General features: G+C 38.7%; 1 protein-coding gene across 2 annotated transcripts in view; it reads left to right on the top strand.

The window, feature by feature from the left end:
- Positions 1 to 15,060, top strand: part of LOC131962945 (neural cell adhesion molecule 2-like) — a 433,656-nt gene that overhangs the window by 310,093 nt on the left and 108,503 nt on the right. For both annotated transcript variants that reach the window (XM_059328060.1, XM_059328059.1), the window contains exon 6: positions 14,887 to 15,004. In XM_059328060.1, coding sequence (XP_059184043.1) covers positions 14,887 to 15,004 — 118 coding nt within the window. The remainder of the gene's footprint in view (positions 1 to 14,886; positions 15,005 to 15,060) is intronic.

Genomic DNA, 15,060 nt, shown 5'->3' with positions numbered 1-15,060 from the left:
ACATAGGCCAATAAACAATCTTGTTTCCAAATCACCATCAGCATACATCCTAATTAAACCAAACCCAAATATAGCTGTGAAAGTCTTGCAGAAACTTGCTGCCTCTCACACAGTCTCAACAGGTCAGCCTCTGGGCTGAGTTTCCTCTGTATAGACACATTGTTTTGTTGCTATTTCATAAATGAGCAGTATTATTTTCATTCTTAAGAGTATAACACAATAAAATCTGCAGATGCTCAAGGTTAAAAGTATAATAACAGAGCAAAGTTATTGCACACAGGAGCAGAAATGTATTTATTAGTAATAATTTGTGAAGGACTTTATGTTTTCCTCGAACCTCTAATTGCGGCTGTTACTAAATATAACGCGTTTTAATGATATCATAGAAGTTTGTTGTCGATTTGCTTGTTACCAGACTGCTATAACATGAAGTTGACACATCCCCGAGCTTGTTTACAGATCATCTGCAGTGTGAAGTCAATGATTGTGAGACAGCACCCACTGATGTGCGGGAACTGAGCTGGAAATTCAGGTTGAATGCGCAGGGCTTCAGTTGTACTATCAGAACAGAGTTGTCAACTTTGACAGATTCAGCTCCACTGACTCCGATAAGTTCATCATCGGCACACTGATAGCAGGTCTTCCCTCCCCGCCGCCAGTGGCGTGGTTTCTCTTTTCATTCTCTTTAGTGTGATTGAAAATTTCAATTAGCATCGTCTTTGGGCTCTGTGGGCCAAAAATCGAAGGATGTCATTTTAATTTTCTCATTTGTCCTCATTTACAGCGAGTCACCTGAGACTGCCGAGGTGATTGAAATGTGATTTCACTCAGGCCACGAGCGTCGTGTAACGGTTGAACAGCTGCAATATTGTCTCTGCCTATGTAATTCTCTCCCACCTAATGTAATAGCAGAGCGGCCCTCCACCCAAAAACTATGAATTGCATTCAATTTAGCACACCACTTACCTCACTTCTGAGGAAGATCCAATAAGCCTGCTCAATGAGGCACGACCTATTATTGCAGCGACACGACACTCGCCATGTGGTGCCGAGACGGGACAGTCTGCAGAGCGCTCTGCACAGCGTCCTGAGAAGAGCACACACTCTGAGAGAGACATGTTAAAGTGAACTTCACTTCACTTTGCCTCAAGGAGACTCGTTCCGCTGGTCCCTGAAGACTCTCACATTTAGCTGTGCCCTGAGTTGAGCCTGAAGGAGACAAAATCTGATTTGTAGAAACACCGTTTGGTCCGTATTAAATACATGAACTACTGAGAGAAAACTTTAAGAGACTAATGAGTTTGTCCAGTATACTACCAGGCGGCAATCTCCGTGTCTGAGCATGGAGGCAAACCAGGAAGTGCCTTAAGCCTGCAATCTACCAAAAATTCCAGCAGGGGGTGCTACGTTTGGCTGCAAAAAAAAATCTGCCCATTCATTTCAGTGCAAAATTTGAAAACTTTGTTGTCCTGAAAAATTTTTTCAGGACAACACTATTGTCTCAATCGCTAGTAAAAAATCATCTTCAAGACAATTTGATGTCAATAGTTCTAATAATGGCCCCATTTAGAAGAAAATAGAAGATTAAGAATCGTATGATTTGGGGCGTGGCTACCTTTGATTGACAGGTGGCTAACAGGGCGAGCCATCATCAGGAGAGAAGCAGAACAATGCGTATCCACGGCAACGTGTCAGTAAAGTCATATATAACATTATACAGATAGAAAAGAGGACGTTTACCAGTTTGGTCCCTTGCACTGTATTTTCACTTAATGACAGTTTATTTGAACGATTTGTTCAGTAAAATGTCTTGTTCAGCGTTTGGTTGGACTAACAGACACTCCAAGGAGTCGCTGGTCATTTTTCTGAGGTCAGTAACAAACATTTTGTTTTTGTTTTTTGCTCGCCAAAACTAACAACCCAGTTAATTCTCCAGTTAATGCTAACATGAATTAGCAGTGACTTCTCTCAGTCAGGTTGAGGTGTAGAGAGGCGTGTAGTCAGTCTCGTCAGATCCCTCTCGCTCCTCCACAGTCCAAATATGGTCTGCTCCCCGTATCGGAAACAAGATGGCGACGCAAGATGGCGACGAGTGGGTGACATCACGGTCACACACTACGTCCATTATTTATATACAGTCTATGGGTACTACCAAGTACTGTTATAGCAGAACATGCACTTTTGTCTACTTTTCTTTTGCTGAGCAATCACAATGTGATCCTACAGCTGCCCTTATTTCAGATTACTGCAGTCCAGACAACATGTTGGCTAATCTTTATGAACAGTGCAGATAAAGTTAAAAAGGCAGATGAAAAACTGGATTCTTGTGATGATGAGTTCGGAGATTGGTTTTATCTTGTTTGCTCTTAACACAGACTGCAACCTGCTTGCAACCAAAGCTCGCTCAAAACTTCTTGGTCAATACTTCTCAGACATCAAACGGAAAACTAGAATGCTTCCGATACAGAAATCTAGTTCCGTTGCCTACAGATCCTGCTTCTATATGCAGATATCTGTTGATAGTACTGTGGCGTTACAACTTGTTACGCTGCCCCAACAGTGGTAACATTATTGCAGGTTTCATTTCCTGTCTTTATTGTACTTTCCCTTTTATCAACCAAATTTTGAAGTTTGCTTTCATTCTATTTCAGTATGTGGTCCAAAGTCCGCAGTCAGCCCATGGCCCAAAGAAGCTTTCAGCTAGCTTGAGCTGGTCTAATCTCAGAACTCATTGACTATTAATCTGAGGGTAATTTAGCTTCTTAGGGCAATTGCCAGGGCTTCTGGGGTTCTGGTGTAGCCAGTGGATATCCAGATAACAGAGCTTGGACTTCTTCCCTGAGCCAGTCTTTGTTTACAGTCCTATTAGCAATTTGACCCATGAGAACGGATCAACAAAAACATGTTTGGATAATCTCTACAAACAGATATCTGTTAAAGAATGCAGATACAAAAGCTAATTTAAAAAAAACAGGGACTTTTTAGCAGCATGCAACCAAAGCTATCCTAATCGTGATTGGTCAAAACTACTAGAACTACAAACTAAACACCCTGTTGTCCTGTTGCTGATTGGTTAATAGAGATTAGGGCTGTTCTAAAGGTGACAGAATGGAAAGCCCTTTTCCTTAAAGTCCACCTGTTTTTATGGGGCAGGTGATATGAGCTTCTAGTCATTTGCTTGTTGTACAACTTTGGGTCTCAGGAGTCTACAGAGTCCCCAAGGAGTTTTCTGTGCACCAGACACTGTGATCAGGAAAGCAATGCTGCACCTGTGCCATAGCCTTTAGTCTCAGCCATGTGCACAAGCAACCCCATGTGAATCATTTCTGTTTCCTTCCCTGCAGCTACATGTGTAAATCTCTTCTTACTCTGAAGAACTGTTTCTTTTGTAGGTCTAGAAACAGGGAGGAATCTTGTTCCCTCTCTATGCCACTGCCTTTAAATTTATGGGTCATGTCACTTGGAGAATTCACTGGTGTTATTCCATTCCTGTTGGTGGCAGCCATGAGGGCAAGGTGGAGCGAGAAAAGTGGTCTTAGCAAAAGATTTCCAAAAGAACAGGAAACCAGCAGGGTTAGCAGAGAATATACTGTACCGACAAAAACCTGGAGTGGTCAAACAACACAGAGGCCCTGAACACAAGCAGATAGAGTAGATTGCTAGGAGGCTTAGGTATATCAATGAGTGCCCTACATGTTTTATCAATCAGCTGCGGATGGTGAGCTGTTCTCTGTTGTGGGGCCTGGGGATATACCAGTGAGGTAAGATAAACAAACTGATAAAAGACAGCCAGAAACAGGCTTTTCTATTCCTGAAGCCCCCTGGAGGAAGTATAAAGAAGAAAGGATGAGGACTAAACGGATGCAGCTACAGGGCATCTTCAGGCTCCACCTCATCTCCTGAGGTCCCACATTGAGCACTTAAAGCTCTCTTTTGTGCCAAAGTCAGACTGGACATTGATTCTTGTCCTTACAGAAGCAGTGACAGCCAACAGAAAGGGAGCTCAATCTGGACGCCTTCCTGCATAAATCTTCCCTGACTGCTATTTGGACTCCTCTTATCCTGACACTTCTTTTTCTCTGACTTTTTGCTGATTCAACAGTCCAGTTCTACATGTCTACACGACCGGTGATCCCTTGGAATGAAACATAGACCTTGCAAATAAATAAGGGTTAAAGCTGGGGTAAGTGGCCGAAATTTTAAGATAGGTTTCAAATCGATCATCTATCTATGGGCGGATTACGTATTCCATGACCCCTTGAATCCGTCTCATAGAGGTTAGGAATCGGGCTTGTAACCGGAGGGTCGCTGTCAAACCCCATGATGGACTGATCAAGGACTGAAGTGCCCTGGAGGAAGGCACATAACCTCCCAGAACAGCTCCCTGGGTGTGCAGAAATGTTCTGCCCACTGCTCCTAAGCATGGTGTGTTCACTGGTGTGTAAAAATGGATGGATGAATTTCCCATTGTGGGACTAATAAGGGAATCTTAAACAATGTCGGCTGGAGTCTTGTACTCCTGTTCGGGACTACAATGCCCAACAGGTCAATGGGTAAAGATCGGACAAAGTGATCCCCTTATCCTCCAGGTTGGGGGTTGGGCTGAGGGTTGATAACCCTCTCATGTATTATAAAGCTGCCGTCCTATAAGAGTTACTGTCCTGCTTCTTTGTAGACTTGGGAACCTGTGAAGCCCGTTGAGATGACTATAGCTATGGAAATAGCCAGTAATCCATTCATTTTAGTTGGGGTAATGAATTGGTGATGGAGTAGCCTCAACGCAAAAAGTTGACATAACTTGTCACGCTGCCTCGGCCAATCATGTAACCACTGAGTTGGTGAGAGAGTACAGTAAAGATCCCTGCTGCTATCTGCTGTGAGAAGGGAGTCAAAACAACTTTGGTACAAGAAAGTTGAGGTAAAATGTGAAACACAAAGCACTTACCCAGCTCCATCACAACATGAACTTTTATAAGCAACAACTGTGAAACTTTGGCAAGCAGAAGCTATAATATTAGGGCAACTTTTTCTCACTATTTCTGATTTTTTGATTAGTCAGATTTTTTGGGTTGCTTTGCACTGTATGCATTTTTTGCTAATTCTTGAATAGCAGCTTTTCTACAGGATGTTACACCACTGAATCAGGCTTTCACCATCTGAAGGGACATGCATGCTTATCTGCATTTGTAGAACAGCCAATAGGCTCTCTCTAAAATGGCCTGTGATTGGCCAAAGTCTTGCATCACTTGCTAGATTTTCTAAAGAAGGTGCAAAGTTGTTCACTCTTAGATCACTTGAATTTCAATATGCTCAAAGGAGCTTATTATGGACCCCAACTTTATATGAGAGCTACATTTTCGTAACACACACATTTGTCTCAATGGAAAAAAAAGCAAGCCCTTAATTGAATAGGTGAAGTAACGTTAAGTATTCCATGTCTGAAAAGTGCTTAAGAAGTCCTCAGGTCAACCAGCCCTCCTCAGCACTCCGCCAACTTTATTCTAAAGATTAAATTAGCAGGAAAGTTTTTTTCTGAATGACGCTGTTAAAGAAACATGAGTCAATATGAAGAGTTTTCAGCACAGTGTGAAACCCGTTCTCATACTTTTAATGAACGGTTATTCAGCGCCCCGTTGACAAAGAAGTCATGACAATAGCTTTAATTACATCTTTCATCCATTTCATGTTTTTATAGCTAGAAAGTTATAGTATAAGTATATAGTAAAAGTTAAAGATTCTTTTGAAATAATTTTGTTCAAACAGCAGTCAATCCATATTTTTTTTAAGTTGCAAACCGTATCATGCATTTCTAACTTTCTAACAGCTTAGTTGATTGTCCAATTGAATATAATTACCAGTGTAAACCATGTCTGGACTTAAGCACCACCTCAGAGTGGTTTGCAGCAGTGAGATGTCATGCTGTTCTTTTGTCAGAGGTCCCAGTCTCCAGTGTATCATCAAAGCGGACCGTAGATGAAGATGATGGCATATTGAGGAAGAAGGCCACCCACTGAATGGCTTATCAACCTGAGGGCAAAACAGCTCAATAGCTAGAAGAATGCATAGCATTTCAGGAAGTACCCTCAAAAGTTATCTTAGAGGAGTTCAGACACAGTATGGACACAAAGTAGGGAAATAAGCTTAAAAGCATCGACATGTATGAAGTGATTTGCTATTATTTAACTATGAGAAGTTGACTTAATTGTTTAATTTGGCTCTCTGTTTGCAGTAAGCAGCATCACAGCAGTCTAAGCTTCCGACTCTCCTTCTCTGTAACTCTGTTATTTCACTTCATCATGAACATATTTGTCCTTCCTGTCATGACATGCAGTGATTTTTCATCTCTGAACATTGAGCTGAATGCCAGGGAATGAGACATATTACAGGTGGACAAACACATTTTTCATCCCGTTTGGTGTCCGCATCAGATAGAGTCATACATGACACACTGGCAGACATGAATGCCAAAGACTTCCCCAAGCTAGCTTCCCCCATAAAAAGAGAACACATTTTCTAAACAAGTAAATCAAAGCTGTCACAGGTTTTTAACCTACCAAACTTATATAAAACAGAGCACTTGAACATACATTAGCATGATAACAACTACCTAAAATGACAGAAATCACCCCTGGGAAAAATGTATTTGATGTATGCGTTGATTTCTTGGGGTTTTTTTTGTTCTATGTCCCATTCAATCAAATGCATTCAATACTGCGAAGCACTAGGGGGCGATCAAAATGTTTTGTCCGCACTTTTGGCGAGCTGTCCTCTCGGCCTTATTTATACACTCACCATACACTTAAATTAGCTAGCAAGGTGTACCTAATAAAGTGGCGGCGTTCAGAGATGGTCTTCTGCATACCTTGGTTGTGGCCAATCACCTCTAACCACATTTCGGCCCACAGAACTGCCGCTCACTTGTTATTTCCAATTTTTCTGACCACTCTCTGCAAACCCAAGAGATGGTTGTGTGGGAAAATCCCAATTGATTCACAGTTTGTGAAATTCTAAGACCATCCCTATTCTGATGCTCGCTTTGAACCTTAGCAGATCGTCTTGACCCTGTCTACATGCCTAAATGCATTGAGTTTCTGCTATGTGATTGGCTGATCAGATATTTGCATTTAAGAGCAGTTGCAAAGGTGTAACTAATGCAGTCGCCGGTGAGTGTATACAGCATGATTCTTCCTTGGGCCAAGCTACACGCATCCACCAAGTTTTTTTTCCGTACTCTAAAATACAGACAAACAAAACAAGCCAAACTGAAAACATCACCTTCTTAATAGAAGTCGAAATACCAAAGTTGTATATATAAATAGTTGTGTATTTACAAGGGGCTTGTTGCTGGACTAATTCTTGACTTGGAGCAGATACAAGGCAACATGCAGAGGCTCCTGGAAGTTATTGGTCCAGGCCAAGTAATAGTGTTATCTCAAGTAAACTCATTCAGAAAATGTTTAGTGATAAGTTTTAGTTTTAGTGATACGATTTAGTAATAAATTAAGTGAGAAGTAGGGTAATTTTCTCATAGATGTCCGTTCTGTCAGACTTCTTTTTGCCAGTGGAGTCGCCCCCTGTAGGCCATTAAAAAGAATGCAGGTTTAAGTAATTTCTCCATTGGCTTCACTTTACCTTTTTGTGTATTATTGATCTTCTCATTGAACTATCTGCCAGAAAACAAATAAGCATATTTTACAAAGTGTCAAACTGCTGCTTATTGCTTGCTGCTTACTGACTGATTAATAAACCGTTTTAGATTATGACTAATATCTGCATCTGCCAACTTCTCTATTTTGCTCCCTTCAATAGAGCCTAATGTTTTTCTTTAATCAGCATCAAACATCTCTCTGCTTCCATTTTACTGACCCGACTGCCACGGCAGTCCAAGTTTGTTTCTATGGTAACTGATGGCGATGCAAAGTGAAATTACTTCCTGATTTCCCCCTGTGCCCTTCCAAGACACATCCACTTAATTGTCGGTTCACTCACTCACACTAGACCCACAATTTTCCTCTTTCCAGCTGTCAGATGAAACTACCGGCTGTGTCCTTTAAGATTTCTTACATTATTTTTACAGTGACATCAATCACAACCACTGGGTGCTCAAAAACAGAATATGCATTATAGACATGTTACAGTCCCAATTAGGAGGCAAGGCTGGTTTGATTCCAGCTTGTGTGCTAATCTAGAAGGCAAAACAAATCCCTAATAAGCACTCCAGCAAAGGTCTTGTCTCATAACATTCACTCGCTGAATTTTTAGTGGGCGCAATACGGTTATGACATTTACCGAGAACATTTCATAACTTCTAAAGACGGGTGATCCTCAGTTCATTGAAGCCTATTAACAGAAAACAAGTCCGCTAGCTTCTCACGAATGCATTTAAATGGATCCAAGTGAGTTTGTATCTTGAAATATGTTTCCAGTGTATGCTCATGCTTGTGGGGATGTCTGTAAACCTCCCATTTATCTCCCCTGAGCCTCTGAAGTTTGGAGAATATGACTAATACATGAAGAATTCATGAAGCTTGCCAGATTCTTTTTGGACGCTTAAACCCTGTTGCTGATTTGCTCTTTTGAAGTCTTTCTGCTTGGCAGTGTGTCTCATTAACAGGGTTGTTTCAACCAGCCCCACTGATGTGGGAGTGTGTTGCATAGGAAGACAGAGACACTGGAGAATGGAGATCTATTGGCGTGGAAATCAATGGTTATCATGTCAGGCAGATGCTTGTTCCTCTCACTTGCCGAGTCAGGGCTATTGGAAAGGACTCATGGTGTTTGATTATTGCTTAGGCCATTTTTACCCCTAAAAAGCTTTCTGCACCTTGATGTGTCTCTCTCTGCATGTGCATGCCTGCACAGGCGGCTGAGCAACGAAGCAGGAGTATTTGACTTGGGGGAGCAAATGTGTGTTCTAGCATCCCCATTTTATGATCATACAGCTTAAAAAAAAAAGAAAAAAACATTTGAGCTAGTTTTGGTATATTTTATATTTGGCCATTCCATTTTTAGTATGAGTTTTTAAAAAAAGCCTAATTTCCTCACTGTTTTATTTGTCAAAGAACGAATTTGGTAACACTTCACTGTCTATAATACATTTTAAAATACCTAAAATGCATTGTGATCTGCTTATTGCAATGTATAATTATAGTTAAAGGCACTCATAAATATTCATAATGATAAATAACAATAATTGTAACACATACAAAGCATTTTTTAATGACTTCGTAGTATTATAGTACTTCATAAATAAATTATAAATTTAATTCTTAAAGTTGTTATACATCGTAGTCTTGAAATGCATTATATTCAGTGTAAAAATGCATTATAATGTGATTATGAGGTTTTAATTATTTTCGTACTCCAGTAGTTTACGCCACGGAATCACTTGGAATCCAAATGTGGCCATATTGGCAGGAAATTGTTTGTGGCAGAATGACTAATAGCAGCTAGTTTCTTTACCTGCTGTATATATACAGTACAGAGTGAGCATAGTAAACAGCTATTGTACTCAGGGATGCCAGAACAATCAGGAACAAGAATAAGGGAGAGAATTTAATCAGATTCTTAATGTGGCAAATTGCTGCAATAAAACAACTTAGAAACAAACCTGTATGCCTGTTACATTCAAGTTTGCAAAAAACGACTCCAAAACCAACCTGTATTATTCACAAGTCCAGATTTTCTCCGTTTATACCCGTCTCGGCTTTTGTAGTTTTTTAGGGACTTTCCAGAGTAGGGTGAGGGGAAGTTGACCAGATAATTCTAAATGTCTAGATGCTCCAAGTCTTCATCATAATTAATTCCAACAGATAATTTCCCTGAGCTGATTACAAGGGTCAGTAATGTTTTATATAGTGCTCAATGGTCTTGACTTAAATAGCGCATTTAACTCTGATGACTTGAAAGTAATACTGGCTCACACTTTTTCCTGCCAAAATGGCAACATAAACAAAATGAATCACGTTTCATTTTGAGCTCTATAACACATTATACGTGTGTTTATGATGGGTTATAGACATTAACTTGCATAAACAATGTCAGTGACTGAACAGCAGTAATGAAGTATTATGATACTTGACCTTATTAGTCATTATAAAACGCTTCAATCGATATTTATCAACAACGAATTTGTCCATCCAAGTACAAACATGAAACTAGCAAGGGACTTTTAATTTGAAGAGCTGCTACAACATGACTGTCAACCTAACTTGCTTGTACTCTACCATAAAACCAAAAGAACATGAAGCATCTATGCACGGTTTAAGCAGGTAGTATCTTGTCATAACCACCATAAATTGGTGAATATAAATTCCCAAGACTGTGTGTTTGACACACAGAATTACACTTGCTTTTAGGCATGATTAAATACACTGTATTGCAGGAAATGGCACTTTTTCAGGGGCTAATTGAATAAAATTATTACTGCCATACCTCCCCTTGCCTGTCACTTTTAACTATAACTCGACGCCCATGCTTGCCTGAATTTCTTCCTTGGATTTAACTGACAAAAATAGAAATATTAATCTATTTTTTGTACATGGCAATAAGTAAATGATAAATAGATGCCACACGACGGCAGATAGATCAGACACTGTGGAATTTAGATGTAGCGTGAAGAGTTCACTTACACAGTAATACACACTGGTGTCATTAGCGTAATTGATCTTTTAAGAAAGACTACAGTACACCGCAGCGTTTGGTTCATTAGGTATCTACCATGATACTTTGTTTTGATTAGAATTCCCCATTCATTATCTCAAGTATATAAAATGTTGTTTTTTTTCCCCACCAACTTCACAACTGTATCAACACTGCATTTTAATGAGATTTTATCATTTTTTTCATCTTGTTTTTCAATCCACATGGAATAAGTGTCCTCCAGATGACATCACTTGGAGAACGCATTCAGTTCATTAACCTTCAATAACTCCCACTCTCAATTACAATTTTTGGAATTTAAAACAATTAAGCATTGTTTTCCCACAAAGTGACACCTTTAATGCCTCTTTCATTTCTTTGATCGGAGGAAAACAAATGATGCTGGAATATCATCACTCTGCAACTGCCAGCTACAATAACACATATTTAACAAAAGTGCAAAACATCTGTTAGGTTTTTATTTGCAGAATGACAATAGCTGGCTCTCAGACACAATTTCAACATGTTTTTCAAAGCTTTTTACTTTCATTTTCATGCTAACAACTCTTTTGTGTGGGTTGTGTTGATTTCATGTTTATCTTAGATGAATTACAAATGACACTGATAAAAAAAAAAAACATTCATGAGTGTTGTTTTTGGTTGTTTTGCAGCAAGTAAGCCATGTTTGATTGATTCTTTGTTTGCACCAACAGGTTAAGAACCAATAGTAAGCTTGTAAACACATAATAGTACACGTCTCATTCTCATACAGGGAATTTAATTACACTGCAAGTTTAGAGCTAATTTACACTTGGTGTTGAAATGCAATAGTATCTTGATGCATTATCTGGATAATAGCATCTGATCACATTTACACCTGGCATTAATAATCATTCTAATTATCTCCATTCTGCCCACATAGTAATAGGATCTCATTATGTAAATTCAATCTGTCTATGGGCCTTATTTTTCGTTTAGGATCTGCTGTAGCTCTTTGCAGGGCTTGTTTCAAATAGATGAATATTAAGAGAAGATTCATTTGGTTTTCTTATAAGTGTTTTAGGGTTTTATTTATTCATTTATTTCTTGTCTTTATTTTATTTTGGGCTCACTGGTATTACCAAAGGGGTTGGCTTTTTTAGTCAACACATTAGTTTTTATTGGTGCCAACAATCATTTGATTATACTTTGGCTTCAAGTTTATTGTGTGGCAATTAATGGCAGTTTTGGTCTTTTTTTGCTTACAGTGGTATAATTTCTCTTTTAGTTGTCATTTATTTAATCTGCTTTTCTATGTTTGTTTGTTTTAAAAAAATATATAATTTCCAGTTTCAGCTAGGCATTTTGAAAGAATTAATTTATTTTGGGGTCTTCTTTTCATATATTTTATTTCAGTTTATATATATATATATATCGTATTAAATGTAGTATATATTTTAATAATGTAATAAAATATATAATACATGCTATATATATTGTATTACATTATATTATTTTCGTTGTGAGACAATTTTTTTAATTTTTTTATGCTTATTGCACAAATTTCGGCTGCTTGTTTTAATTTTTGTTTGCTTCTTTTTGTGTATCCTGTGAAATAAGATTCACAGCATGTAACTGAGTATTTCTGATGATAAAAATAATAATAGAGTGTGTCTCAAAATGATCATTGGACCAAACTAATATTTTCATATAATTTCACTCGAACATTAGCTGTTGCTGGCTCACACCTTCAGACAGTCACCTCAGGTGTTGGACTTGGTGGTGCACTTAATATAGCGCCATTGTTCTCACCTGCCCAACAGAAGCAACCTTGGGGAATAAAAGCTCCAGAGCTGCAGTAAACTGCTCCAAACATGCTTAATCATAGCCTGAGATTGGACAGAGCCACAGCAGAGCAGTTATAGTGGCAGCGTGAGGACAGTACCGGCTTCAGAAAATGGACTGAGACGTCTGATAAACATGCTTGTGCCATAAAGCTGTCATTGGCTTGTCACTGCAAAGGCAAAAGGAGAAAAGACGCTCCTTCTGCTCTCCTTTTACTGAATGACAAGATGACAGGGACACGCTGCGTCCTCCTGACAGCACTCAACATAAACTCTTGATAAAGCCATCAAGACCTCTGCTATTTATCAATGCTGCTGTTTGTAGAAGATTAGCAAGACATATTGTATCCGTATATACGCCGTAAATATTTATGCACTGCATGAAAATGTTGAGAGCCTCACAACAGTCTCAGGGCCTTTTTTCCTTGCCACATTTTACTAAATGTGGCCTTGTATTTCACTGCAGTATAAAAGTCCTGCAGCTCTATGGAACCAGCACAATCTTGGCTAGAAGTAAAGAGAACTCAAAAGTTACCATGATATACAGGTGCATCTCAATACTTTAGAATTTCATTGAAAAGTCAATTTCCAGTAGCTCAAGTCAAATAACCCCAACCAAGTATTGAGTCATATAGATGGACACTGAATTTTAGCTCTTTATTAAATGTAAGCTATAATCATTATTAGAAGATTTTTATTAAAAGAAATTAAATAAATTAAGACATGAAATGTTTCATTCTGTGTGTTATGGATCTATCTAATGTGTTATTTCAACTTTTTCAACTGAATTACTGACATAAACTGACATAAATAAACTTTTATATGATATTCTAATTTATTGAGATGCACCTGTACATCATACAAAGAAACTTGTTTTTAAAATGCTTTAATAATAATGAATAATATATAGATACATTTTTCAAGTGACCTCAGTGTTATGAATTTTGGGAAAAAAGTGGACTTCACATGTTGAACTGTTTACATTTTTACAGCCTCTACTCACAACCTCTCCTCTCCTGTCCTCTCCTCTCTGATCTGTGTAAACAGCAGTCTACAGTTTTGAGGTACTTTACTTGAGTATTTCCATTTTATGTAACTTTAAACTTCTACTTCATGACATTTTGAGGCAAATATTGTACCTCTCTTGTCCTCTCCTCTCTGCTCTGTGTAAGTGTGCAGTTCAAGTTTCACTGAATTTTTGTCACTCGACTGTTGGTTGGAGTCATTAACGGCTCCCCAGTTGCAATAAGAAACGCAGAATTTAAAGGTTTTTACAGCGTACAGGTGTGAACAATTTGTTTTTTTTCCAATTTTAAAGGTGCAGAATATGAGTATCAATACCATGTTGTCAAGTTCAGACACAGAGTTGGTGTTTGAGGTCTTTCTCCAGAATCACATACTGAACTTTTAGATCGGACATGTAGAATAAAGTGCTTTTGATGAAATATCTATTTACTATTAATTATTTCTGTTATGGGTTCAAATTTAGACAGGCACGTAAAATGACTCTCAAGGTGACAATGTAATATTCACGTTTACATTTTTGCAATTTTCTTAAAAATTTCTTGGCTTCGATAGTTCGAAGACCAACAGAAAATCTGATAATAAAGCCTGTTGCTACAATTACTGTTTGTGATAAATGGTGTAATTTTGACAATTTTTCTTGAAAGAAAACTTTTCAAACCATGGGCGAGCACAAAAAAATCCAACATCAGTATTCCAGTGTATTCATCCTCATGGCTAGAAAACATGTAAAAAAAAAAAAAAGTGTCCTGGACAAAGTATTTAGTAGAATTTGTTTTAAGTGACAAGGAACAACAACAATAAAACAGCAAATATTACAAACCCGAGAGAGCACAAACATTCTCAGTTTGTATTCACGTCTTCAAACCACTAACCTTAAAATCACTTCTCATTTTGACTCAGCAGAAATTGCCCTGACAAGACAAACAATGAGTGGAGCTGGAGCACTTGACAGCGACTGAATAGTTGATTCACAAAAGAAAAGTGCTGTTATTCATAGACGGTGCAGTTTGGTTTTGATGTCGTATCACATTTTCTCTCTTGCCATTGTTTATAAGGATTTAGCTGAGCGTTTCTGAATCAGACAATAGTCTTATGTTTCCCCCATCGCTGTGCTCAGCTCCTTTGTGTTTTTACCAAAGCTGGGTCAAAATGTTATTTGAAATCCCCATGGGATTACCAACAAAAGTAGCATTATTAGTGCATGCTTACAGGCCACTCACAAGGCCAATTTAATCCATCTGAGAGTGATACTTCACCATCAGGCTCAAAAGAAACCGGTTTTCTCTTGGCATCTCGTTAGATTTTGTCTCTCAGTGATTCATGCTATCACGTCTCACATCTAATGACTAATGACTGTCTGATTGAGTTATTTTCTGCTCTGTTTCTGTGTCTACAGTCCCTCCGGTGCTGTCAGTGTTCCAGCGGTCCTTCAATGCTACAGCTGACTACCAGGAGTCAGTCACCTTCACTTGCATGACGTCTGGGTCTCCTGACCCTGTGGTCACATGGCACAGGTACCTAAAAACTCTCTTCAGCTCTTTGAACACTAAGGTGTTCTTTGCTCTTTTTA

Source organism: Centropristis striata, chromosome 24, assembly GCF_030273125.1.
Source record: "Centropristis striata isolate RG_2023a ecotype Rhode Island chromosome 24, C.striata_1.0, whole genome shotgun sequence".
Classification (NCBI taxonomy): domain Eukaryota; kingdom Metazoa; phylum Chordata; class Actinopteri; order Perciformes; family Serranidae; genus Centropristis; species Centropristis striata.
The sequence above is the reverse complement of the archived record's forward strand: the minus strand, read 5'-3'. Positions and strand labels throughout refer to the sequence as shown.